A 24471-nucleotide genomic window follows, 5' to 3' on the forward strand; every position below is an offset into this window, starting at 1 on the left:
CTAACATGGTTTGCTATTTTTCATGCATTTAAAGATTTGTTTTGTGCTAAATGACCCGGAAATTGAAAGGCACTGCAAATGAACTCTGAAAAGGTTGGAACTTGGCATGGTATCATCATTTCACCCACATAGCATGTGCGTAAAAGTAGAAAGGGTTACGGCAAACACTGGATGCACCTCATGTACAAACTGGACAATCTCTTTCGAAGTATCATGGTTTCGGACAAAAACTCATCTGTTACACCGGCACTTCATTTTTTTAACTTATTACAACTATAGACTTTTTTTGCATTTAGTATGCACCATTCAAGGCCACGTCATAAACTTTCAACCCTTTCTGACATCATTTGCTATTTTTCATGCATTTAAAGATTTGTTTTGAGCTAAATGACCCTGAAATTGAAAAGTTCAACAAATGAACTCTGAAAAGGTTGGAACTTGGCATGGTATCACAATTTCACCCATATAGCATGTGCGAAAAAGCAGAGAGGGTTATGGAAAAAACTGGAGGCACCTCGTGTACAAACTGGACAATCTCTCTCGAAGAATCAGGGTTTCGGACAAAAACTCATCTGTTACACGGGCACTTCATTTTTCTAAACTTATTTCAACTCCAGACTATTTTGGCATTGAGTATGCACCATTCGCGGCCACGTCATAAACTTTCAACCCTTTCTGACATCATTTGCTATTTTTCATGCATTTAAAGATTTGTTTTGAGCTAAATGACCCTGAAATTGAAAAGCACGACAAATGAACTCTGAAAAGGTTGGAACTTGGCATGGTATCATCATTTCACCCACATAGCATGTGCGAAAAAGTAAAGAGGGTTACGGCAAAAACTGGATGCACCTCGTGTACAAATTGGACAATCTCTTTTGAAGTATCAGGGTTTCGGACGAAAACTCATCTGTTACACCGGCACTTCATTTTTTTAAACTTATTACAACTTCAGACTTTTTTTGCGTTTATTATGCATCATTCAAGGCCACGTCATAAACTTCCAACCCTTGTCTGACATCATTTGCTATTTTTCATGCATTTAAAGATTGTTTTGAGCCAAATTACCCTGAAATTGAAAAGCACTACAAATGAATTCTGAAAAGGTTGGAACTTGGCATGGTATCATCATTTCACCCACATAGCATGTGCCAAAAAGTAGAGAGGGTTACATCAAAACTGGATGCACCTCGTGTACAAACTGGACAATCTCTTTCGAAGTATCAGGGTTTCGGACGAAAACTCATCTGTTACACCGACACTTCATTTTTTAAACTTATTACAGCTCCAGACTTTTTTTGTGTTCAGTATGCACCATTCAAAGCCACGTCATAAACTTTCAGCCCTTTCTGACATCATTTGCTATTTTTTCATGCATCTAATGATTTGTTTTCAGCTAAATGAACCTAAAATTGGAAAGCCAATAAATAAATAAAACATCTCAGAAATAAATAAAAGAAACTCTAAATACAGCATAAAACAACTCAGAAATAAATTGAAGAAAATAAATAAAGCAGAAAAAAAGCAACATCAACAAAAACTCTGCGCGCTGCCCAGTGGACCTGCCTGGCCTTGGGCCTGAAAGCAGGCCCATAAGGCCGAGCAGGCCCACAGGCAGCGCGGCAAAGTTAGGCCCAAAAGCCTGCTAAAGAGAGGAGCCTGAGAGAGCTACCGCACTGGGGCTTATAAACAAGTGCGGAATCCTCTCGGCTAACGAGGTGGGACTAAACTTGCCGCACCGGACCTAAGCCTTTAGTACCGGTTCGTGGCTCTAACCGGTACTAAAGGTTTGTCTATAGTACCGGTTCTAGCCACGAACCGGTACTAAAGGTTGTCGCTTCCCGCTGTTTGGTCTAGCCAAATTTGACCTTTAGTACCGGTTTGTGTCACGAACCGGTACTAAAATCCTCTCCTATATATATAACACTTACCAAATTTCAGTTACATTACATCCATCTGCTTCTTCATCTCTTCGTCGTCGCGCCCGTCCTCGCCGCGCCCGTCGCCCCCCGTTGCCGCCCCCGCCATGCCCCCTGTCGCCCCGTCGCCGCCCCCGGCCCCCTCCACGCCCGGTCATCCCCGTTCGTTGCCCCGTCGCCGCTCCGTCGCCGCGCGCCCGTCGCCCTGCCGCGCGCGCCCGTCGCCGTATGTCCCCGCGCCGTCGATCATCCCCGGCCGTCGCCGCTGTAGTACATCATATACAACTCTTATATATTCTTTTTTCTGTTTATTATTTTTTATACTTTTAGTTTATATAAATGCATGTTAGATTAATGCATGTTAGAAATGTTAGATATTAATGTCATAGATGATATTAGATAGAAAATAATGTAGATATATTAATGTCAAATGTTAGATGAATTAGCTAGATATATACATTTGGGTATATAGATATATGAGATTTGATGATCTAATAATTAATTAAAAGATGTAAACGTTTACTATATATGAGATTTTAGTAAGAAGCTTAGAACTAGTTTATTTTTAATAAGTGCTTAGTAGTTGAATTAATAGAACTAGCTAGTTGAATTAATAGAACTGCTAGTATATCAATTCTTTTTATTCCAAGGCGAAGATTGAATCACTTAGCCAACATCCAGAAGCTATTGGCACATTGTTGAATCGAAATAAAGAATACCACTTTTTGATGATTTTGTTGGCATCCAACTGTTCTCGAATTGGTTTATTCAAGAATTCAAAACATCCCAATGCGATAAAAGAATGGAATCCTAGAATTCCTATTCGAGAAATTTTTGGTCCCTTAGGCGCTATTGTAGCTAGTATATCGCATTTTTTCTTCATCTTACTATTTACTAACACATAATAAAATCATGTTAAAAAGATATTTGTTCGTTGACAATTTAAAACAAACCTTCCAAGTACTTCAAGAACTTAAATACTCTTTAATAGATGAAAATAAAAGGATTTCTAATTTCCATATTAACATAATGTTGGATCCATTCCTTTTGAATTGTCACTTTGTCCATCATGATTCTTGGGAAGAGACATTGGCAATAATTCACCTTAGACAATTTATTTGTGAAAATGTATGTCTATTTAAATCACACAAGCAATTATATCAATTAATGTTTCAACTATATATGAACATAGGAAATGTCTGACGAGAATGGTTTCGTTATGTGCGAATACTGCGAAGACAAGTGCGGCACGTGTGACAGAAATTTCCTAGTTGATGGTAGGCGCTTCAGCATCAAGCTGGATGAGACCTTCAAAGTGAATGCAGTAAATCACAACGACAAGTCTTTTTTCGTAATTAAGCATATGCTTCATTTGCTTCAACTTATAATTTTAATTTTTTACTATTCTACTATAGCGTATCCCCTGCCATGCAAGAATTTTTTTTATTGGTTAAGATAGGTTTCAGTACTATGGAAACTATGGAGGTAAAGAGAGTTTACTTGAAGACCAAGCATGGTTATACTTTCCATGCAAAATTATACAATGCAGACACCTACACCTATTTTGAATGCAAAACTTGGCAAGCACTATGCAAGGCTTATGCATTTGAGTCTGATATGGTTATCACCTTTGATATTCGTTCGGAAGATGACATTGAAGGTAATATCGATATCTGGGACGATGTGCAGACGCCTCCAGTTCTACCACTATGTGAGTGTTCCTCAACCATATTTATGTCTTCAATATTGTTTATTTGAAAAAAAGTTGACAACTAATTTCTATTGACAGCTTATTTCCATTCAAGCAAACATGTTCGACGCTTGGTAGACAGGACCTTCCACTGTCCCGGGGCTGAACTAAACTGCGAGGAGGTAAGTCAATATGTTTCATGACTTGAGGATCTTGATGCTGTCAAAAGAAATTATCGTCCTAGACTTGCAAATCTTAGTACTCAAAATGTGCGACCAATAGTGTTCGTATTGAACTAGGGTAACATGTATTTAGGAAAGATGATAAGATATTTACTATTTGTCCTCAGTGCATCTTTTGCATACATTATTTTTTAAGCCAAACTTCATTGCTACTTATGTTACTATACGATGTTCTTCAATAGCGACTCTCGATGATAGTTCTGCCTCAGTGGATCTCGACTAACGGTCGCATGTCAATTGTTAGCTTACGGCCAAGACATCCTTCATTGCACACGAGTGCATTCAGGATTTCTAAAACCGAGGAATGCTTAATACTAAAAGACTGGAGCAAAATTGTGAATGATTACTAGGGGGTAACAATCAGAAGTGCAACCCATGATTAGGAGAGAGGTTCATCTGCATGCTCCAATATAATGAATCAGGAGAGCTACACATGTTCTATGCCATTTGACCGGAGAGAGAGCAGCAGGAGTGATATTAGCTAGTTCCTGCTATTAGTACTTGTTGTCTCATCTCCGTGTTTCGTCCTAAACTTAATTATTAGTGATTTGCTTTTGTGGTCTTAGTTATGAACGCTTATAAATAATCTCATGACCATGTTGAACTCGATGATATCTTTGCTTTTTGTACAAGTGACTGTTTCTTCTTTAAGGTACTGTTGGTGGTGATTACATAATGATGATAAAAATAGTGGTAATGACTATATATATATATATATATATATATACATATATATATATATACATATATATATACATATATATATATATATATGATTATTAATTAGCTAGTGTTGTTGTTGGTGATGATATGAGATGCAAGAGTTTTTATATTAAATAAATAGAAAACAATCTCTAAATTAAATGGAAAACACAAAATTAAAGGGGACATAATTAATAAAAGCAAAATCCCCGAAACCTTTTAGTACCGGTTGGTGTTACCAATCGGTACTAAAGGGATCCCCGCCCCCGGCTGGCACATGCCATGTGGTGGCCCTTTAGCAGCGGTTCGTGCAGAAGCGGTACTAAAGGGGGGGACTTTTAGTCCCCACCCTTTAGTGCCGGTTAAAGAACCAACACTAAAGTGCCTTACGAAGCGGTGCTATAGCCCGGTTCTGCACTAGTGATCGCCGCCGCTGCAGCAGGCGCTAGGTTAGGTTGGGGAACGACCGAGTGGGGACTATGGAATGGATTCGGGTCAAGGTCGAACGAATCAGCGAAACGAGGTGCCGAGGTGGTCGGCCGTGTTGGACTCGCTATGTGGGCTGCAGTACTGGTGGGTTGTAGGCTTGTGGGCCGCTCAATAAGACATATATTGATTTTTCTGGATCAAATCTTGGGTATTCACATGAATATAGGAGAATACCCTTGGCGCCGCCGATGCATGCTTAGCATAGGTTGCTAGTACTTCATCAGTGGCCCTACATTTTTGTCCGTCTGCCATGCTATACTATCAGGCCGTGATCACTTGGGAGGTGATCATGGGTATATATTATACATACTTACATACTATACACATGGTGACTAAAGTCGGGTCGGCTCGTAGAGTACCCGCAAGTGATTTGGATATGGGGGCTGAAAGGACAGGTACGGTGATTCCATCAAGGTAGTGGTGGACCTGGGTTCCCGAAGGCTCCCGAGTATTACTTTGAGGCGGAGCGACAGGGCAGGATGTGACCACCTAGGAGACAGGTGGGCCAGATCCTGGTCAGCCTCCGTGGTTACTTCATAATAACACACTTAATGAGATCTTGGTATTTGATCTGAGTTGGGTCGTTGACCTTATACGCACTAACCGCCACGTGGGATAAGATATGGGCAACCGGCGTCGTGGTAACAGCCGAAGCGTCCTAGACGTCAGCGACTGAGCAGCGCGCGCCGGGTTGGACCGTGTAACGCAACTTCCTTTGTAATGGAGGCTGCTAGGTCTGCTCACCTGTCGCGTTCGCAACGTGCATGTATGCAATGAGCGATGGGCCCAGACCCATGCGCACATAGGATTTAGACCAGCGTGTTGACCTCTCTGTTAGGCCTAGGTAGGGCTGCGGCGTGTTGATCTCCCGAATCCAGACATGTCCCAGGAAAGTGTGCCCGGCCAGAGGGATCGAGCGTGTCGGGTAATGTGGTGCACCCCTGCAGGGAAGTTGATCTATTCGAACAGCCGTGTCAATGGTAACAGGACGACCCGGAGTTGTACTTCGACCTTATGACAACTAGAACCGGATACTTAATAAAACACACCCTTTCAAGTGCCAGATACAACCTGGTGATCGCTCTCTCACAGGGCGACGAGGAGAGGATCGACGGGTAGGATTATGCTATGCGGTCATATTGGTGAACTTACCATCTACTCTCTTCTATATGCTTCAAGATGGAGGCTGCCAGAAGCGTAGTCTTTGATAGGACTAGCTATCCCCTTTTTATTTTGGCATTCTGCAGTTCAGTCCACCGATATTGCCCCTTTACACAGATACACATGCATATGTAGTGTAGATCCTTGCTTGCGAGTACTTTGGATGAGTACTCACGGTTGCTTTGCTCCCTCTTTTCCCCATTTTCCTCTTCTTCTCGGATGTCGCAACCAGATGTTGGAGCCCAGGAGTCAGACTCCACTGGTGATGACGACCCCCCTACACCGAGGGTGCCTACTACTACGTTCAGGCCGCCGACAACCAGGAGTAGTTTAGGAGGATCCCAGGCAGGAGGCCTGGGCCTCTTTTGATCTGTATCCCAGTTTGTGCTAGCCATCTTATGGCAACTTGTTTAACTTATGTATGTACTCAGATATTGTTTCTTCCGCTGAGTCGTTTATGTTCGAGCACTTGTATTCGAGCCCTCGAGGCCCTGGCTTGTAATATGAAGCTTGGATGACTTATTTTACTTTTAGAGTTGTGTTGTGATATCTTCCCGTGAGTCTCTGATCTTGATCGTACACGTTTGCGTGCATGATTAGTATACGATTGAATGGGGGGCATCAGATAATTTGAGTGTTAAAAAATGATTAGGAGATCTAGAGGGATCGCATGAAGGCCACCAGCACAGCACCGCAATGAACTCCTAGTTATAGTATGGCTTTTAGTTTGGTTGACATTGATGTGACATCAATGGGATAATGCCAGCCAGAATACAATTGCTTTGCCGTGCTTGTATCGGATGAGATACTAACACACGCATGCATTTTATTTTTTGGCAACTGGGTCGATATAGGTGCCATGCATCTTGGCCCATGTTAATCGTTCTTGGTAATTTCTACTTTTTGTTCTATTAAAAATCAAATCGGAATAGATGACTTATCCACGTGATGATGGTATTGCACGCCTTGTAGGTGTCCTTCTCCAACACGATTGTGGTTGCACTTTTCCATAATATAGAACATGTACGTGGCAGACATAATATTTGTATGTAATATTACATCTTTAAATCCGAGCCGTTTATATCTAATCTTAATGGTTCTGATAATTTAATCGGTGTGGACAAATGTGACGGTTTGTTTGCCTTTTGTCTTAAGTATATAATAGATGAGAGGTCAGTGAAATCTTGATGTTGCAAATGTGTATGGTGTTTGTTGTCTACTCATGAGTATCCCTACAATGTTGCATATATGTCACCAATATTCCGGATTTATGCTTCCCGAGGATTTTCTCTTAATACAAATGTATTTATTTGTCTTTGCCAGTGTTTTCATATATTGCATACATAGATTTTTCATGTTGAAGGTGTTGTGACACATTTTCAACATTTTTGTTTCAACAATGATAATTTATTGCATCACATAATGATTTGTTGCATGGCCAGACACTCTACAACACTTTTTGTTGTGATGAATAGAGATGCATCAAACGGTGGAGGAGGCGGCTCATTTTCTTTTCCTCGGTCAGCCGGCTAACGTCTGGGGGTAAACATTTGATAACATATGTGTCGAAGAGTACATCATGACACTATAAAAGTTAAAGCACCGAGAATCTACTGAGTATCAAGAAATGTTCAAATCTAAGGCACTACAAACAGTGGTCCTAGTACAATGCACAGTTTCAGCTGCCCATCCCTCACTTGGCAGGTATCGACAGGCTCGACAAGGCTAGGAGAGTAACTCCTATATGTTGCTAGCTAGCCGACAGCAGCTTCTCCAGATGCAGATGCAAATTAGTGGCTGGTGTGATGCATGTCTAGTTTAGATACTACTTGCTAAACCCCAATTGATCAAATCACTTGATTATCATACTGCTTGAACATTGGAAGAAATTTCTCATGTTTTTCTTGCAGATACAAAAGTTTATATGATACATGAGTAATGAGTTACATGTGTATCATAGCTTGATTATTAGCATAAAAATTTAATAATTTTCTCTATATATGATTTACATATATAGAATCTACTACCACTTTGAGAGCCCGTGGATCAGTGTATGCATCTTTATCCTTGTACAAGAAGTCCAACATGCGTGTCGAATTCAACACGGCCTCTAGGACCGGTGTTGTCGGCCGCCCGACAGCTTCCTTGAGGTGCTCCTCAATGATGTCTATCCATGACTCCTCTATGAGCTCATTGAGCTTTCGGTATGCCTCTTCCTTCGTAGTGTAGTTGTTCTCCTCCATGCACGCTTCCACTGTTGACATCACATTCCTCTCGCTAGAGCACCGCTCTTGTTCTCTCTGATTTTTGAGAGAAAATAGAGGGTCATATTAACAAAGTAATCATACCCTTCTATTAATATGGCTACGACCATCAATGTATCAGTTGAATAACTTTTTTATCAATTGAGGCAGAGACCGGGGTATCCTAGTCGAGTTAGATAACTTTTCTATTAGTTAATCTATATTTTATGGCAAGCGGTTTGCATGGCCAGCGAACTATTACCCTCGTTCCAAACTAGATGGCGTTCTAGAAAATATTTTGCCAAACTTCGCTGATTGGGACCGTCGTTATATATGAAATATCATTAGAGTTACGATGTAAAATATTTCAAAGTTCAGTAAGTTTATAATTTATAACAACATATACATATTCATGTTTAGAGTCTTAGATACTATTTCAGAATGGAGGGATTACTTCAGTTTACTTAATTGGCTTTTAATTGGCATGGAGATCGACGATGATGCACGCAACTAAGATTTATTATACTTTAGCATAATACTCGGTGCCAAATAATAGCGATGAGCTACAAAATTAAAAGGATCAAAAACTTATCAATGAAATGAAAACTGCAAATAAAATAAAATATGACATATATTTCAGTTGTAAGTATGTAACCTCATGCGAAGCCACATCATTGATAACACGACCGATGATGCAAGAAGCTTGTATGATTTTGGGATAGGTCATGCCCCACTCAATGGTGTCTCTGCTCACTCCTATGACAACGAAGGCAAGGCATGCAACATGCATGCAGCAAGAGCTAGGCACCGAGAATCGTAGGTGCTCATCGACAGTGACTGGTGTGTCGCTTTCCTCACGCCATTTCGCCTCGTTGTAGTAGCATTTCGTAGCATCGATTAGCTGCACAAGTACAATGATATATTTATTTCTCATGGGGAAGTTGATTTCCTGCATATATACACATATTTCTTCCACATATCAGATTTTTTAACGAGCCAACATTAAGAATACAAAAGCTTCATAGGTATAGGGGTTAACTTTAAGACAAAAAATATTTACAGGTCTCGTGAAGCAAAGCCAACATTTAAGATGAATCACATATCGAATATACTGTTTATGAGTTCAAATATTTTAAATTTCAAATTTATGAAGAGTCTTGATGGTTTCATCATGTTTATCTACTTGTGCACGCATCAAGTGGCTCTGCATCAATTCCTGCATGCGAATCAGGTGCTTTGCACCATAGTTCTAGTTACATCCCTTACATAATGATCCTATGCGAGTATTTATCGATTTATTTTTCTTGAATTGAACATGTTCATGAGACATCAACTTACTAGCTTTTTTACATAGTCTGCATGCTTGTTTCCTTGGCTATCCAAATCTTTTTCAATGGCCTTCATGGTAGCGAGTACTTTGCTGTATAGGAACTTCATGTAACCTGGGAGCTGTTCAGCGGCTTGTTCATCCCACCTAAAAAGAATAGATAGTTGTTCTAGAATTAGCATCAATTAACACATTAAAATTGGTTGTTAAAACATCATAGCCCACATAGATATATAGAGACTTTTTCATTGCCATGGTGAGGAGGGTGCTTTCTTCTAAGGTGCTGTAGCTGTCGTATATGTCATCGAATATTGATATAAATGTAAAGAACTTTGTGAGCACGATTCGTCCATATGAATATTGTGGCTCAAATAAAACTCCTAGCATCCAAAAGTGCATCTCCACCATCCTGTCTCGTGCAAAGCTCAAATGGTCTTGAAGTTGCAGTTCTTTCCACCACCTGCAAACAAACCATGACCTCAGATTGTAATGGTACGACGGACGGATGAAATGAAAACCATTTCAAGAGTTAAGGGGCATAGCATTGTGTCTGGACTTAGAGTTTAGTGGCGAAACATAAATTGCACCTAGGGTTAGAAGCTGAAATGTTGCCAATATACAAGCATATTTCATCATATACAGCCACTTACAGAGTAAGAGCCCTCAGCTCCTCACAGTAGAGAGCTTGCAGTATACTGAAATCCAGCTGTGCAAGCTCCCAAATGGTCTCATTCCTTGTACTCATTCTTTCATAAACAGAGATGAAGTGCCGAGCTTCAACTCTTCGAGGCCTCCTGAATAGAGGCGTTTCCAGCGTGCGCCGCACCTGATCGAGCAATATTGATGGTGGAATTGTTTCTTGCTCCATGGCATGCTGGAGATGGTCTTTTGTGTAAGCGATCGCGCTGCTGAGTGTTTCTTCACCATGGGTTCGAACATGGGCAGCGTTGTACAGTGCCAAGAGGCTTTTTGTGTCATTGCAGATAATCTTTCCTTCGGCATCTATGAACTTGAGGAATACATCTGCGGTGTTGTCATGTATAGTACATGGTTCTATTAGGACAAATGTTTCTAGAAAATATTACCTTCCTACTGTTGGAAATATGCCCTAGAGGAAATAATAAATTGATTATTATTATATTTCCTTGTTCATGATAATCGTTTATTATCCATGCTATAATTGTATTGATAGGAAACTAAGATACATGTGTGGATACATAGACAACACCATGTCCCTAGTAAGCCTCTAGTTGACTAGCTCGTTGATCAATAGATGGTTACGGTTTCCTGATCATGGACATTGGATGTCATTGATAACGGGATCACATCATTAGGAGAATGATGTGATGGACAAGACCCAATCCTAAGCCTAGCACAAAGATCATGTAGTTCGTATGCTAAAGCTTTTCTAATGTCAAGTATCATTTTCTTAGACCATGAGATTGTGCAACTCCCGGATACCGTAGGAGTGCTTTGGGTGTGCCAAACGTCACAACGTAACTGGGTGGCTATAAAGGTACATTACAGGTATCTCCGAAAGTGTCTGTTGGGTTGGCACGAATCGAGACTGGGATTTGTCACTCCGTGTAAACGGAGAGGTATCTCTGGGCCCACTCGGTAGGACATCATCATAATGTGCACAATGTGACCAAGGGGTTGATCACGGGATGATGTGTTACGGAACGAGTAAAGAGACTTGCCGGTAACGAGATTGAACAAGGTATCGGGATACCGACGATCGAATCTCGGGCAAGTATCGTACCGCTAGACAAAGGGAATTGTATACGGGATCGATTGAGTCCTTGACATCGTGGTTCATCCGATGAGATCATCGTGGAACATGTGGGAGCCAACATGGGTATCCAGATCCCGCTGTTGGTTATTGACCGGAGAGTCATCTCGGTCATGTCTGCATGTCTCCCGAACCCGTAGGGTCTACACACTTAAGGTTCGATGACGCTAGGGTTATAAAGGAAGCTTGTATGTGGTTACCGAATGTTGTTCGGAGTCCCGGATGAGATCCCGGCATCACGAGGAGTTCCGGAATGGTCCGGAGGTAAAGATTTATATATAGGAAGTCCTATTTCGGCCATCGGGACAAGTTTCGGGGTCATCGGTATTGTACCGGGACCACCGGAAGGGTCCCGGGGGCCCACCGGGTGGGGCAACCTATCCCGGAGGGTCGCATGGGCTGAAGTGGGAAGGGATCCAGCCCAAAGTGGGCTGGGGCGCCACTTCCCTTATGGCCCATGCGCCTAGGGTGAAGGGGGAACCCTAAGGAAGAGTCCCAAGGAGGGAAGGCACCTCCTAGGTGCCTTGGGGGGGAGGGAAACCTCCCCTGGCCGCCCCCCCCCCCCCCCTAGGAGATTGGATCTCCGAGGGCTGGCGCACCCCCCCTTGGACTCCCTATATATAGTGAGGGTAGGAGGGCCTCTTGAGACACACCTTTTGCCTTTGGTGCAGCCCCTCCCTCTCTCCCAAGTTCTTCTCCTCTCCCGTGGTGCTTGGCGAAGCCCTGCAGGATTGCCACGCTCCTCCATCACCACCATGCCGTTGTGCTGCTGCTGGATGGAGTCTTCCTCAACCTCTCCCTCTCTCCTTGCTGGATCAAGGCGTGGGAGACGTCACCGGGCTGTACGTGTGTTGAACGCGGAGGTGCCGTCCGTTCGGCACTAGGATCATTGGTGATTTGAATCACGACGAGTACGACTCCATCAACCCCGTTCACTTGAACGCTTCCGCTTAGCGATCTACAAGGGTATGTAGATGCACTCTCCTTCCCCTCGTTGCTGGTCTCTCCATAGATAGATCTTGGTGACACGTAGGAAAATTTTGAATTTCTGCTACGTAACCCAACAGTGGCATCATGAGCTAGGTCTATGCGTAGATTCTATGCACAAGTAGAACACAAAGTAGTTGTGGGCGTTGATTTTGTTCAATATGCTTGCCGTTACTAGTCTTATCTTGATTCGGCGGCATCGTGGGATGAAGCGGCCCGGACCGACCTTACACGTACTCTTACGTGAGACTTGTTCCACCGACTGACATGCACTAGATGCATAAGGTGGCTAGCGGGTGTCTGTCTCTCCTACTTTAGTCGGATCGGATTCGATGAAAAGGGTCCTTATGAAGGGTAAATAGCAATTGGCATATCACGTTGTGGTCTTTGCGTAGGTAAGAAACGTTCTTGCTAGAAACCCATAGCAGCCACGTAAAACATGCAAACAACAATTAGAGGACGTCTAACTTATTTTCGCAGGGTATGCTATGTGATGTGATATGGCCAAAAGGATGTGATGAATGATATATGTGATGTATGAGATTGATCATGTTCTTGTAATAGGAATCACGACTTGCATGTCGATGAGTATGACAACCGGCAGGAGCCATAGGAGTTGTCTTTATTTATTTATGACTTGCATGTCAACTTAAACGTCATGTAATTACTTTACTTTATTGCTAACGGTAGCCATAGAAGTAGAAGTAATAGTTGGCGAGACAACTTCGTGAAGACACGATGATGGAGATCATGATGATGGAGATCATGGTGTCATGCCGGTGACGATGATGATCATGGAGCCCCGAAGATGGAGATCAAAAGGAGCAAAATGATATTGGCCATATCATGTCACTATTTGATTGCATGTGATGTTTATCATGTTTATGCATCTTGTTTACTTAGAACGACGGTAGTAAATAAAGATGATCCCTTACAACAATTTCAAGAAGTGTTCACCCCTAACTGTGCACCGTTGCTACAGTTCGTCGCTTCTAAGCACCACGTGATGATCGGGTGTGATGGATTCTTACGTTCACATACAACGGGTGTAAAACAGATTTACACATGCAATACACTTAGGGTTAACTTGACGAGCCTAGCATGTACAGACATGGCCTCGGAACACGGAGACCGAAAGGTCGAGCATGAGTCGTATAGTAGATACGATCAACACGAAGATGTTCACCGATGATGACCAGTCCGTCTCACGTGATGATCGGACACGGCCTAGTTGACTCGGATCATGTGATCACTTAGATGACCAGAGGGATGTCTATCTGAGTGGGAGTTCATAAGATGAACTTAATTATCCTGAACATAGTCAAAAAGACCTTTTGCAAATTATGTCGTAGCTCGCGCTTTAGTTCTACTGTTTAGATATGTTCCTAGAGAAAATTTAGTTGAAAGTTGATAGTAGCAATTATGCGGACTAGGTCCGTAAACTGAGGTTTGTCCTCATTGCTTCATAGAAGGCTTATGTCCTTAATGCACCGCTCAGTGTGCTGAACCTCGAACGTCGTCTGTGGATGTTGCGAACATCTAACATACACGTTTTGATGACTACATGATAGTTCAGTGCGTAATGCTAAATGGTTTGGAATTGAGGCACTAAAAACGTTTTTGAAACATCGCAGAACATATGAGATGTTCCAAGGACTGAAATTGGGATTTCAGGCTCGTGCCCACGTCAAGAGGTATAAGACCTCCGACGATTTTCTTAGCCTGCAAATTAAGGGAGAAAAGCTCAATTTTTGAGCTTGTGCTCAGATTGTCTGAGTACAACAATCGCTTGAATCAAGTGGGAGTTGATCTTCCAGATGAGATAGTGATGTTTCTCCGAAGTCATTACCACCAAGCTGCTAGAGCTTCGTGATGAACTATAATATATTAGGGATATATATGATGATCCTTGAGATATTCGCGATGTTTGACACCACAAAAGTAGAAATCAAGAAGGAGCATCAATTGTTGATGGTTGGTGAAACCACTAGTTTCAAGAAGGGCAAGGGCACGAAGGGATACTTCATGAAACGGCAATTTAGCTGCTGCTCTAGTGAAGAAACCCAAGGTTGAACCCAAATCCGAGACTAAGTGCTTCTGTAATAAGAGGAACAGCCACTGGAGCAGAATTACCCTAGATACTTGGTAGATGAGAAGGCTGGCAAAGTCGATAGAAGTATATTGGATATACATTGTGTTGATGTGTACTTTACTAGTACTCCTAGTAGCACCAGGGTATTAGATACCGGTTCGGTTGCTAAGTGTTAGTAACTCGAAATAAAAGAGCTACGGAATAAATGGAGACTAGCTAAAGGTGAGATGACGATATGTGTTGGAAGTGTTTCCAATGTTGATATGATCAAGCATCGCACGCTCCCTCTACCATCGAGATTGGTATTAAAACCTAAATAATTGTTATTTGGTGTTTGCGTTGAGCATAGACATGATTGGATTATGTCTATCGCAATACGGTTATTCATTTAAGGAGAATAATGGTTACTCTGTTTGTTTGAATAATACCTTCAATGGTCTTACACCTGAAATGAATGGTTTATTGAATCTCGATCATGGTGATACACATGTTCATGCCAAAAGATAGTAATGATAGTACCACACAAATGTGGCACTGCAATTTGAGTCATATTGGTATAAAACGCATGAAGAAGCTCCATGTTGATGCATCTTTGGGCTCACTCGTTTTTGAAAAGTTTGAGACATGCGAACCATGTCTATTGGTGTATATGCATGAAGAAACTCCATGCAAATGGATCGTTTGGACTCAGTTGTTTTTGAATCACTTGAGACATGCAAATCATACCACATGGGCAAGATGACTGAAAGCCTCGGTTTCAGTAAAATGGAACCAGAAAGCAACTTGCTGGAAGTAATACATTTTGATGTGTGCAGTCCAATGAGTGCTGAGGCGTGTAGTGGATATCGTTATGTTCTTACTTCACAGATGATTTGAGTAGATGTTGAGTATATTTACTTGATGAATCACGAGTCTGAATTATTGAAAGGTTCAAGTAATTTCAGGGTGAAGTTGAAAGATCGTCGTGACAAGAGGATAAAAGATCTATGATATGATCATAGAGATGAATATCTGAATTACGAGTTTTGGCACAGAATTAAGACATTGTGGAAATTGTTTCACAACTAATACAGCCTGGAACACCATAGTGTGATGGTGTGTCCGAACATCATAACTGCACCCTATTGGATATGATGCATACCATGATGTCTCTTATCGAATTACCACAATAGTTTATGGGTTAGGCATTAAAGACAACCACATTCACTTTAAATAGGGCACCACGTAATTCCGATGAGATGACACCATATGAACTATGGTTTAGAGAAACCTAAGATGTCATTTCTTAAAAGTTTGGGGCTGCGACGCTTATGTGAAAAAGTTTCAGGCTGATAAGCTCGAACCTAAAGCGGATAAATGCATCTTCATAGGACACCCAAAACAGTTGGGTATACCTCCTAATTCAGATCCGGAAGCAAAAGTGATTGTTTCTAGAATCGGGTCCTTTCTCAAGGAAAAGTTTCTCTCGAAAGAATTGAGTGGGAGGATGGTGGAGACTTGATGAGGTTATTGAACCGTCACTTCAACAAGTGTGTAGCAGGGCACAGGAAGTTGTTCCTGTGGCACCTACACCAATTGAAGTGGAAGCTTATGATAGTGATCATGAAACTTCAGATCAAGTCACTACCAAACCTCGTGGGATGAGAAGGATGCATACTACTTCAGAGTGGTACGTAATCCTGTCTTGGAAGTCATGTTGCTAGACAACAATGAACCTACGAGCTATGGAGAAGCGATGGTGGGCCCGGATTCCGATAAATGGCTCGAGGCCATGAAATCCGAGATAGGATCCATGTATGAAAACAAAGTGTAGACTTTGGAAGAACTACTTGATGGTCATAAGGCTGTTAGGTACATATGGATTTTAAAAGGAAGACGGACAATGATGGTAAGTATCACCATTAAGAAAGCTCGACTTGTCGTTAAGATGTTTTCCGACAAGTTCAAGGAGTTGACTACGATGAGACTTTCTCACTCGTAGTGATGCTAAGAGTCTGTTGAAATTATATTAGCGATTACTGCATTATTTATGAAATCTTGCAGATAGGATGCCAAAACATTGTTTCCTCGACGATTTTCTTGAGGAAAGGTTGTATGTGATACAACCGGAAGGTTTTGTCAATCCTGAAAGATGCTAATAAGTATGCAAATCTCCAGCAATCCTTCTGAGGACTGGAGTTAAGCATCTCGGAGTTGGAATGTATGCTTTGATGAGATGATCAAAGATTTTGGGTGTATACAAAGTTTATGAGAAACTTGTATTTCCAAAGAAGTGAGTGGGAGCACTATAGAATTTCCGATGAGTATATGTTGTTAACATATTATTGATCGGAAATGACGTAGGATTTCTGGAAAGCATATAGGGTTATTTGAAAAGTGTTTTTCAATGGAAAGCCTGGATTAAGCTACTTGAACATTGAGCATCAAGATCTATGAGGATAGATCAAAACGCTTAATAGTACTTTCAAATGAGCACATACCTTGACATGATCTTGAAGATGTTCAAGATGGATCAGTCAAAGAAGGAGTTCTTGCCTGAGTGGTAAGGTATGAAGTTAAGACTTAAAGCTCGACAACGGCAGAATAGAGAGAAAGGATGAAGGTCGTCCCCTATGCTTAAGACATAGGCTCTACAGTATGCTATGTTGTGTACCGCACCTGAAATGTGCCTTACCATGAGTCAGTCAAGGGGTACAAGAGTGATCCAAGAATGGATCACAGGACAGCGGTCAAAGTTATCCTTAGTAACTAGTGGACTAAGGAATTTTCTCGATTATGGAGGTGGTAAAAGAGTTCGTCGTAAAGGGTTACGCCGATGCAAACTTTGACACTAATCCAGATTATTCTGAGTAGTAAACTGGATTCGTATAGTAGAACAGTTATTTGGAATAGCTCCAAATATGGCGTAGTGGTTGCATCTACAAGATGACATAGAGATTTGCGAAGTACATACGAATCTGAAAGATTCAGACCCGTTGACTATAACATCTCTCACAAGCACAACATGATCAAACCCAGAACTCATCGAGTGTTAATCACATGGTAATGTGAACTAGATTATTGACTCTAGTAAACTCTTTGGGTGTTAGTCACATGGGGATGTGACCTGTGAGTGTTAATAACATGGCGATGTGAACTGGATTATTGACTCTAGTGCAAGTGGGAGACTGTTGGAAATATGCCCTAGAGGCAATAATAAATTGATTATTATTATATTTCCTTGTTCATGATAATCGTTTATTATCCATGCTATAATTGTATTGATAGGAAACTCAGATACATGTGTGGATACATAGACAACACCATGTCCCTAGTAAGCCTCTAGTTGACTAGCTCGTTGATCAATAGATGGTTACGGTTTCCTGACCATGGACATTGGATGTCATTGATAACGGGATCACATCATTAGGAGAATGATGTGATGGACAAGACCCAATCCTAAGCCTAGCACAAAGATCATGTAGTTCGTATGCTAAAGCTTTTCTAATGTCAAGTATCATTTCCTTAGACCATGAGATTGTGCAACTCCCGGATACCGTAGGAGTGCTTTGGGTGTGCCAAACATCACAACGTAACTGGGTGGCTATAAAGGTACATTACAGGTATCTCCGAAAGTGTTTGTTGGGTTGGCACGAATCGAGACTGGGATTTGTCACTTCGTGTAAACGGAGAGGTATCTCTGGGCCCACTCGGTAGGACATCATCATAATGTGCACAATGTGACCAAGGGGTTGATCACGGGATGATGTGTTACGGAATGAGTAAAGAGACTTGCCGGTAACGAGATTGAACAAGGTATCGGGATACCGACGATCGAATCTCGAGCAAGTATCGTACAGCTAGACAAAGGGAATTGTATACGGGATCGATTGAGTCCTTGACATCGTGGTTCATCCGATGAGATCATCGTGGAACATGTGGGAGCCAACATGGGTATCCAGATCCCGCTGTTGGTTATTGACCGGAGAGTCATCTCGGTCATGTCTGCATGTCTCCCGAACCCGTAGGGTCTACACACTTAAGGTTCGATGACGCTAGGGTTATAAAGGAAGCTTGTATGTGGTTACCGAATGTTGTTCGGAGTCTCAGATGAGATCCCGGACGTCACGAGGAGTTCCGGAATGGTCCGGAGGTAAAGATTTATATATAGGAAGTCCTATTTCGGCCATCGGGACAAGTTTCGGGGTCATCGGTATTGTACCGGGACAACCGGAAGGGTCCCGGGGGCCCACCGGGTGGGGCCACCTATTCCGGAAGGTCCCATGGGCTGAAGTGGGAAGGGATCCAGCCCAAAGTGGGCTGGGGCGCCACTTCCCTTATGGCCCATGCGCCTAGGGTGAAGGGGGAACCCTAAGGAAGAGTCCCAAGGAGGGAAGGCACCTCCTAGGTGCCTTGGGGGGGAGGGAAACCTCCCCTGGCCGCCGCCCCCTAGGAGATTGGATCTCCTAGGGCTGGCGCACCCTCCCCCCCTTGGGCTCCCTATATATAGTGAGGGTAGGAGGGCCTCTTGAGACACACCTTTTGCCTTTGGTGCAGCCCCTTCCTCTCTCCCAAGTTCTTCTCCTCTCCCGTGGTGCTTGGCGAAGCCCTGCGGGATTGCCATGCTCCTCCATCACCACCATGCCATTGTGCTGCTGCTGGATGGAGTCTTCCTCAACCTCTCCCTCTCTCCTTGCTGGATCAAGGCGTGGGAGACGTCACCGGGCTGTACGTGTGTTGAACGCGGAGGTGCCGTCCGTTCGGCACTAGGATCATCGGCGATTTGAATCACGACGAGTACGACTCCATCAACCCCGTTCACTTGAACGCTTCCGCTTAGCGATCTACAAGGGTATGTAGATGCACTCTCCTTCCCCTCGTTGCTGGTCTCTTCATAGATAGATCTTGGTGACACGTAGGAAAATTTTGAATTTCTGCTACGTAACCCAACACCTACATCTTTGAGACTCTAATTATGTTTGTTATACTTATACCTGGTGAAGCATTGAATCCCTGTTTCCTGAGTAAATAGAACCGAAGGGCCACCGTGTGAAGATCGCGGGCTTCATCGCCGGCATCACGAATCCCACACAGCAAATCATTGATCTCCTTCCCATAGTGGTAGTCCAAACCAAGCTGCTGTAAAGTATCGACAAGCTCAAGCTTCTGAGGAAGATCAACAGAACCCGAATCTACTATCATCGTCCTCAGCTCTTCTTTCATTACTTCAGCCTTGTTTTTCATGGAAAGACACTGCAAGAGCATGTAACATTAGTACTTACTTGGTGTTCAGCTACGTGTTGTCTTAGATATTACACCTGCACGTGTCCGAGGTTAAGCTTGGACAGTCCATTTTGCATGATAATAAGTTTCAACAAAAACATACTTCATGATGTGTGTTATATTGCCCATTAAACCTTTGTTTGTTTAACTTATACATATTGCAAAATGACATCTACTAAGAGTTGGGCAACGGAAGTAGGACTGGACTGGTTCATTTGATGCCAGCCTCCAACAAGAATGTAAAACACTGGTGTGTGTGCTAATTAAATTTAGTTCACCTGCGTCGGAGTGAATGGCCTAAAATCAAGGAAGAAGTCCCCCCAGACGTTGGGGTGGTGCAAGTGGTGGCTGCGCTGGTTGTCGTTCATCACAGGTAGCGGGTGTGAGCGACGGCGAGTCTCCATGGACGATGCCATTCCTGGAGAACAATCGAGCTCAGCTGATCACTGCTCTCTGATAATGCTAACGGTAGTGATGCATGCCTTGTGAACTGGTTGGCTTTATATAAGAATTAGAACAGGAGAGGCCCCTAAATGCTATACGCGTATAATACTGGAGGCACACAGGAACACTGAATACAAAATTCACGTATATTGTAACTGTCACTTTCATTATTGTGCCACAAATAATGTGTTCATTTATTAAGATTTTTTCTTCTAGAAGTCCTTTCGATCGGACGGCAGATGTTATTTAGAGGTTTGAAAATTCTAACATATGCACCTCTTTCATATAGTACGTTGTTCCCTTTCGGCGGGCCACCCAAAAATATTCTCCATAGTATATTTTGTATATCTAGTAACTGGAGGCACTCAGAGAGACACCATGTTAGGTCACGTCATCTAAATTATTTAAATGTTAGGATCTCGAAATACAATGGTGAATATTGTTCCACACATCCACCATACATAGTGAAATAAAATATATCAAAACAATTCAACAAGTACAAAATTTAAGGTTACCAAACTTGATCGATTGTTCTATTCACATGTTAAGTTTCGCGAAGAAATAACACCCGTGATATTCTTTACAGAAAAAAAACGGATCTCCAAATTACTTCAGCATACAAATAATTCAGAACTGTCTGTTTTTTATATCATTCTTGGATTTCACTTTTAAAAATTGGTAAGCGTGGAACCATGTTCCAAAAATCTGTGTGCCTTTTGTGTGCCTTTTGTCATTTAGTCTGTGTCTTGCCCATGCGCACCAATGCATATCGCAAGAATGCTTTAATTGGAGAACCAACTGTTGGCCCACAGCCCAGAACACATTTCATGCACTACACGTAATCATGGTAAATTCAATATTTTTTTATCATGATAAGTCCCACAAGTGTGGCATGAACACATGGCAACTCCAATGGTTTTTAATGGCAAATTTAGTGACGAGAGAATAGCAACTTATTTGTCAAGAATGGCAACTTCCTTTTCGGATGCTAAGTTTTAGTTTTTGTTTGTTTGTTTTTCTTTCTGGATGACAACTTTAGTTGTAAATAACTTCGGACTGCTTTGTGCCACAGTATGACACTTATCATTTGGACCATTTTTTATATGAGGCGGGATCATGGGTTTATTTTTTTAGTATATTAATTAGTTTTCCGCCTTTTCTCTTAATTAATTCTATAGATTTCTAAGAGTGACGTGTATATTATGTAACGTGCAAGTATTTATATAATTAGTTGTGTAAAATATTGTTTAAGCATTTGATAAGATTTTATCTGGCCTAGCTAGTTAAGTAGGGCACAGGTTCCAGCCCCTTGTTGAGTTGGTTTTAGCAGAATTCACTTAACCTTGTTAACACCGGCTACAAGCTTCATTAGTGCGCTGAAGCGCTGCAACCAACTATGATGTATGAGCCATCGTAACAGTGATACTATTTTACGTGATTGTAAAATAGCTATCCATTTTTCTGAGAAAGAAAGAAAAGATCCCAGCCGTTTAGGGTTTCCATGTCTTCTGCCGCGTCGCCGCTGATCTGTCTGGTCTCATGTGGCCGTATGGGCATGGAGGTGTGATGAACTCTGTCGTTGTCGGTGGAAGAGCTCATGCATCATTTTTAGGTGTTCTCGTTTCTTTTGGCAGTCTGATGAAGCCAAGAGGAAATACCGTCTCGCGCGATGGGATATCCTCTGCCGACCTAAAGACCAAGGGGGTCTTGGTATTAAGAACTTAGAAATTAAGAATAAATATCTTATGAGCAAATGGTTATACATGTTAGAGACAGAGCCGGAGGGTATGTGGTCTCAAATCCTGCACAATAAGTATTTGCACTCGAAAACATTAGCCCAGGTTACCATGAGACCGACTGACTCACCATTCTGGAAGGGACTTATGCGAACGAAGGACTTGTTCTTTTGTAGAGTCAAATTCTTGGTTGGCAATGGGATGTCAACAATATTTTGGGAAAATATGTGGTTAGGAGAGACGCCCTTGGCCGTTCAATATCCTACCCTTTATAATATTGTGCAACATAAGGAGGATTACATAGGCATAGTCCTTCAAACCATTCCCTTGAACATCCAGTTTAGACGTGCGTTAGTTGGTGAGAGATGGACCGCCTGGATGCACTTAGTTCGGAGATTGATAGAAGTTCAACTCTCGGACCAGCCGAATTCGACACAATGAAAGTTAACTAAGAATGGGATGTTTACGGTGAAACCACTCTATATGGATTTGATTAATTCTGGCCCACTCTCAAGGTCGTTGCACATTTGGAAGGTTAAGATTCCCTTGCGAATTAAAATTTTTATGTGGTTTGTCCACAAGCAAGTGATACTCACAAAGAACAACTTAATTAAAAGGCGTTGGGTAGGAAGTTCGTGGTGTTGTTTTTGTGATCATGAGAAAACTATACAACACTTATTTCTTGAATGCCCACTTTCCAAGTTACGTTGGAGAACAATTCATATAGCTTTGAACATTAATCCTCCAGTCGATATTGCGTCATTGTTTGAGACGTGGCTAGCTGGGGTTGAACAGATTACTGCGGCTCGTATTCGGATTAGAATATGTGCGCTATTATGGGCTATATGGAACTGCAGGAATGATATGGTTTTTAACAGACAACAAACTTTAACTTTCTTGCAGGTTATTTTCAGAGATACAACTTGGATCCGTACGTGGTCCTTACTCACTCCTATGGCATCCAGGGAGCCTTTGGTTACTGGGTGCAACCAATGGGAGATGGTAGCTCGGGTTATATTCAACCGGTTCGGATGGCGCTCACATAACAGGATAGGAGTCTAGGGAGCTTATCCTTCTTATTACCGTATCGGTTATCTTTGTCAGCATGTAATTTTGCTTTTTTTACTTTGTTCTGCTCCGTTTGTGAGCTGTAAGACTTTTATGACGATACTTTGTGGATTGTTAATAAGATGGCTGGATGCATCATCATGATGCAGAGGCCAGGGGCAATGCCTCCATTTCCAAAATAAATAAATCATTTTAGGTGTTTTTCGAGTTTGTTTAGGGTTTGCGTCCTGCTAAGGAAAACGAGACAGCGGCTGCTTCTTGAAAATGAAATAAGGTTCTCCCTGCCTAGCCCTGGTCCCAACGGTGCGTCGGAGGGTGTGTGGCGGTGTGTCTCCGGCGGATCTCGCGGTGTCCGGTCGATGTATGTCTTTGGTGGATCTGTGTTGATTAAGTCTTCGTTTGTCCGTGTTCATATGTCTACATTCTCTTTGTCGTCAGCAGTTGATGATCTGGCGCGTTGGTTCTTTGAAGCCTTAGCACGACGACTTCCCGACTGTCGACAACAACATGGTTTGTCCGGCTTCAGCAAGAGAGGGGCGACGACAGCTGGGCCTCTTTGGCTAGCTCCTGTTTGTAATTGTTACTAGCTACTGTACGAACATGGATTGTGTTACTTATCATGTCTTTGTATAGCCATAATGTTAGATAAATGGATCAGAAGTTTTTCCAAAAAAATAGGTATCCAATGAGCAAAAGAGTTAAACTACAAGAACGGCAATATATTGAGAATGAGAAAAATCATCAACCTTTGTGACCGATAATTGCTTTATGCTGCAGCAAACGCATTCTTCACGTGGTAATGGCGACCTAACATCTACGATTTCTTTTCTCTGTAAAAAAAATCATCTACCGATTTATTTCCCTTGTACGTCCTTTGACAAGAAAGTAGGAGTATGTACGTGGCCGAAAAATTATATGGCTAGATTCGTAGCTAGGTACGGCTAGGAAGGACAAAGGAAAAGTGTGCAAAGCAAGCGAAGTACGTTTTTTTTGCAGCAGGAAACACATTTTTGGCCGCGGGAAACTCAGTTTTTCCTCAACAATGGTGAGCTCATATCTATCAATTTCGTTGTTCTGGACGTCCTTTGACAGCAGCAGGCGAGCAAACATTTCTATAGGTAGCCTTAGCGTAATCCAACACGGATCACCAGCGTCTGTAAATGTTCTGACCGAACAATCTGAATATTTTTGGTTATTCAACGAGGATCTTCAAAATTGTTCAAACTGGTTTGGACATTTGAAATCCCGCAACTCAGCACCAAACCGGGGGGGGGGGGGGGGGGTGGCTAATTTTTTTAAAATAATACAATTTTTTTA

At 42.2% G+C, this 24471-nt stretch overlaps 1 protein-coding gene across 1 annotated transcript; it reads right to left on the bottom strand.

The window, feature by feature from the left end:
- Window positions 1-8197: 8197 nt before the first annotated feature.
- Window positions 8198-20365, bottom strand: LOC123115451 ((E)-beta-caryophyllene synthase-like). The gene is made up of 7 exons (XM_044536609.1): window positions 20185-20365; window positions 19618-19876; window positions 10424-10796; window positions 10015-10233; window positions 9785-9920; window positions 9102-9347; window positions 8198-8503 (listed from the first exon to the last, which is right to left on the bottom strand). The coding sequence occupies exons 1-7, from the start codon at window positions 20320-20322 to the stop codon at window positions 8198-8200; spliced, it is 1677 nt and encodes a 558-aa protein (XP_044392544.1). The 5' UTR covers window positions 20323-20365.
- Window positions 20366-24471: the final 4106 nt, after the last annotated feature.

Source organism: Triticum aestivum, chromosome 5B (genome assembly GCF_018294505.1).
Source record: "Triticum aestivum cultivar Chinese Spring chromosome 5B, IWGSC CS RefSeq v2.1, whole genome shotgun sequence".
In the NCBI taxonomy this organism is placed as follows: Eukaryota; Viridiplantae; Streptophyta; class Magnoliopsida; order Poales; family Poaceae; genus Triticum; species Triticum aestivum.